The sequence below is a fragment of the Corvus brachyrhynchos genome, unplaced genomic scaffold (genome assembly GCF_000691975.1).
Source record: "Corvus brachyrhynchos isolate BGI_N302 unplaced genomic scaffold, ASM69197v1 scaffold37, whole genome shotgun sequence".
In the NCBI taxonomy this organism is placed as follows: domain Eukaryota; kingdom Metazoa; phylum Chordata; class Aves; order Passeriformes; family Corvidae; genus Corvus; species Corvus brachyrhynchos.
The window spans coordinates 1,691,454-1,694,716 of NW_008239289.1; the positions used below are offsets into that span (position 1 = coordinate 1,691,454).

Below are 3,263 nucleotides of genomic sequence, written 5' to 3' on the forward strand. Positions count from 1 at the left end.
GGCAGTCCTCTTTACCCAGAAGCCACAGTGGACTCTGCAGTGCCAGCAGTGGGACAGCATAGAGGTGCAAGACCCAGCCATGGGGCCAGACGCATCGAAGGGCATAGTCATCCAGCACAGATGTGCAAACTGCCAAAGCAAACAGAAGTTACCATTTTACATATAAGTCACCCTCTTAACAGAGAGAGGTAACACTGGCACTTGGCCTTCAAACAGCCCACTAAAAAGTGCTGCATTTTTCCTCCATGTTTCCCTTAGTTCAAACTGCAGGGTGGGAAATTCCTCCTGTGGGGGCAAAAGCTGTCAGGTTCACCTTCCTTATATGTATTTCTGCTTGACATACACTTTATTTTTCTTCCTAGCAAGCATTGCTCCCTCAAAAAAGAAGGAGATAGCCGATGGTGCTTTCAGAGCAATGATTGCGGGGACTGCAGCCTGTTTCATGACGGCCTGTGTTGCAGGTACAGTGCTGGGGTTGGGTGTCCCCTACAGTCCGTGACCACCACATGGCAGTGCACCAGGACCAAGCTATATCCACCTGGGCTGCCCCTGTCACTCAAACACAAGTATATCTTTGGGTTTGGCAGGATTAAAAGTTGATACGAGACAAAAGGTTCTTGAAAGCTAGAATATGAAAAGATGTAAAGATTTTAGTTCTCCCATTATGCCTTTATTTTGGGAGGGTGGGGGGTATGGTGTTTTTTGGGGGGAGTTTTTTGTTGGTTTTTGGTCTGTTTGTTTGTTTGTCTGTGCAGATCACGTAACTCATAAACAAAGCAAGTTATAGATGAATTACATTCCCTCCTCCACAGCACTAGATACCAATACAGAGAACCAATTCTGGAAAAGAAACAGAAAAGTGAAATGAAGGAGTGAAAGAGTGAGGAGGAATCTAAACAACTCTTTGTCCTAGTGTTAAATCAATATTTTGAGTGGATATTATTTCCATAGAGCATTTAGACTAGTGAAATGGTCCTAACTGGGACTCCACAGCTGATCCTTATTTTCAAAATTTCACCCTTAATCTGAATGAAGAATCACAACGCAACAGTCATTTTAGGGAATAAATTAAAAGAACATATTAATTATTCAAAAGATTAATTAATTGATATGTTTCAATAGGTAAAATTTATCCTCAATATTTAACAATTCCTTTTCAGCTCTCTTACGTGAGCATGTGATACACAAAATTTTATGATGAAGATTAAAGCACTTATATTTCAACAGTGAAGAAAGATCTTGCTATTTTATGTAGCTAAAAGCACTGTCTGTTTCTACCACAACCTCTCTATGCCTTTGTGTTCATGGTAGCAACAGAAACATACACATTTTAATGATAAGCCCACACTATTTTCTGAAGGCTACAGAACTAGCACACCTGAAATAACATCAGTCTCTTAACCATCCATAATATTTTAATACATGACACTACTCTGCATAACTGAGGAACCAGGAAGCCCTACTAAAATGTATCATTTCACAATACTGATCTTAAGAATAATATTGTGAACAGCCACTGGAAAAATCTCCCCAAAATAATAGAATCTGCTTTGGAAAGAAAATTGCATTCCACTCAGTCTTGCTATGGCAAATGCTTTCCTTATGCTCAGGAGAAAGTAGAAAAGCCAAGCAATTTCTATTACCCCAGTTAAGATAAGAACATATTAAAAATGTGTCCACAACGTTACATGGAGAAGGAGGTATCACTTTCATACTTTTGTGTCTCACTTACTCCAGTGAATGCAGACATTACTATTTGTAGGAAATTTTGGAGGACATCTAGCAAAGCAAACTATTTAAAACAAAATAAAAGGTTCTGTATTTACTTGCACTGCTTTAAGTGCAACATAGCTTCATTTTAGTTAGTGAAAACTCACTGACCCAGCAGTGAGAAAAGCATTACTACGCAGTATTATTATAATAGGGGCCAAAAGAAAAGGAAAGCAAAATTATCTAAGTGTAACAGGTTGCTGTAGTTTAATTTCTACATATAAAAAGTAAATAAACTGTTGTGGTTGCTCCTTACTTCAGTTTTTTAAAATTATTCAGATTCTTTAAAAATCCCACAGTTCAGGGGTTTTGACCTTGTACTTTTACATAACCACCTCAGATGGTGATTTTACGTCAGCCAGGATGGTTCATTTGATCATGCCCCCATGACTCACATCCCCAAATCTCATCTTCCTCTTCATTACTCATTAAGAAAATTGTAACTTACTTCACAGGAATGCTGACCGTCCCTGGTCTGGAAGTTCCTTGCCACATCTTATTAGGAAATGCTTCCAACTTCACAGATTTCCCTGCCAACAGCACAGAGCTAGTTAAATGCTGCCAGCCTCTCTTCACCAGGTATTGAGAAGCCCTTTATCCTCTGAGAGTAAAATTTTGGGAGCTCATATCTTCTCTAAAAGCCTAATTTTTTTTTTTTTTTTAATTTGGCTTTTTTTTCCTTAAGCACCTGCTTTCAGTGAGCTAGCATCTTTTAGATAAATGAATATTTTAATGCTGTTGAATTGTTTTCCTCTTCTTGGGCCTTTTTCTGTTGCATAGCAAATGCATACAGAAACAACAGACAATACAAAATATCTTTGTTGAAACCTCCTCGTGAGAGGAGAGTCAAGCATTGATCTCTCCTGTGTGGTGACCAGTGACAGGACCTGAGGAAATGGTCTGAAGCTGTGTTCAGAGAGGTTAAGGTAGGATGTTAGGAAAGAATTTTTCACCCAGAGGATGGTTGGGCACTGGAACAGGCTCCCCAGGTCACAGCATCAGCCTGACAGAGTTCCCTCGGGCACATGGTGTGACTCCTGGGGATGGTGCTGTTCAGGGTCAGGGGTTGGACTCAATGATCCCTGGCTTATCTCAAATACTAACAAAAAAAAAAATCAAATATTTGAACTAATAATGTTAACATAGTATTTGAGGATAGCAATAGCTGAAAAAAAGTCAGGAGCTTTTCCCTCCTTTCCCTCTTCTGTCTGTGAATGTGACTGAAGATGATAGTAATCAGGCCTGTTTACACTGAAAACTTTACATGCCTTTAAAGTCGAAAAATATTTCAAGATAATTTGTATTTCATAACTCTCTGTCCAAGGCAGAGAAGAAAGAAATACTGATATTAAATAAGGAATGTACTCAGACATACTCAATACTACCTCAAAAGAACCAAAGGTATATATATTGAGGTTATGGCAAGAACCTTTCAAAACTGTCCCAATGTGCTGCCTCTCTTTTTCTTTTTTTTTTCTTTTTCTTTTTTTTTT

General features: G+C 38.7%; 1 protein-coding gene across 3 annotated transcripts in view; it reads left to right on the forward strand.

Moving 5' to 3' along the window:
* Positions 1-3,263, forward strand: part of SLC28A3 (solute carrier family 28 member 3) — a 39,309-nt gene that overhangs the window by 34,684 nt on the left and 1,362 nt on the right. For all 3 annotated transcript variants that reach the window (XM_008638433.2, XM_017740468.1, XM_017740469.1), the window contains 2 exons: positions 363-461; positions 2,226-2,349. In XM_008638433.2, the coding sequence (XP_008636655.1) occupies positions 363-461; positions 2,226-2,349 (223 nt within the window). The remainder of the gene's footprint in view (positions 1-362; positions 462-2,225; positions 2,350-3,263) is intronic.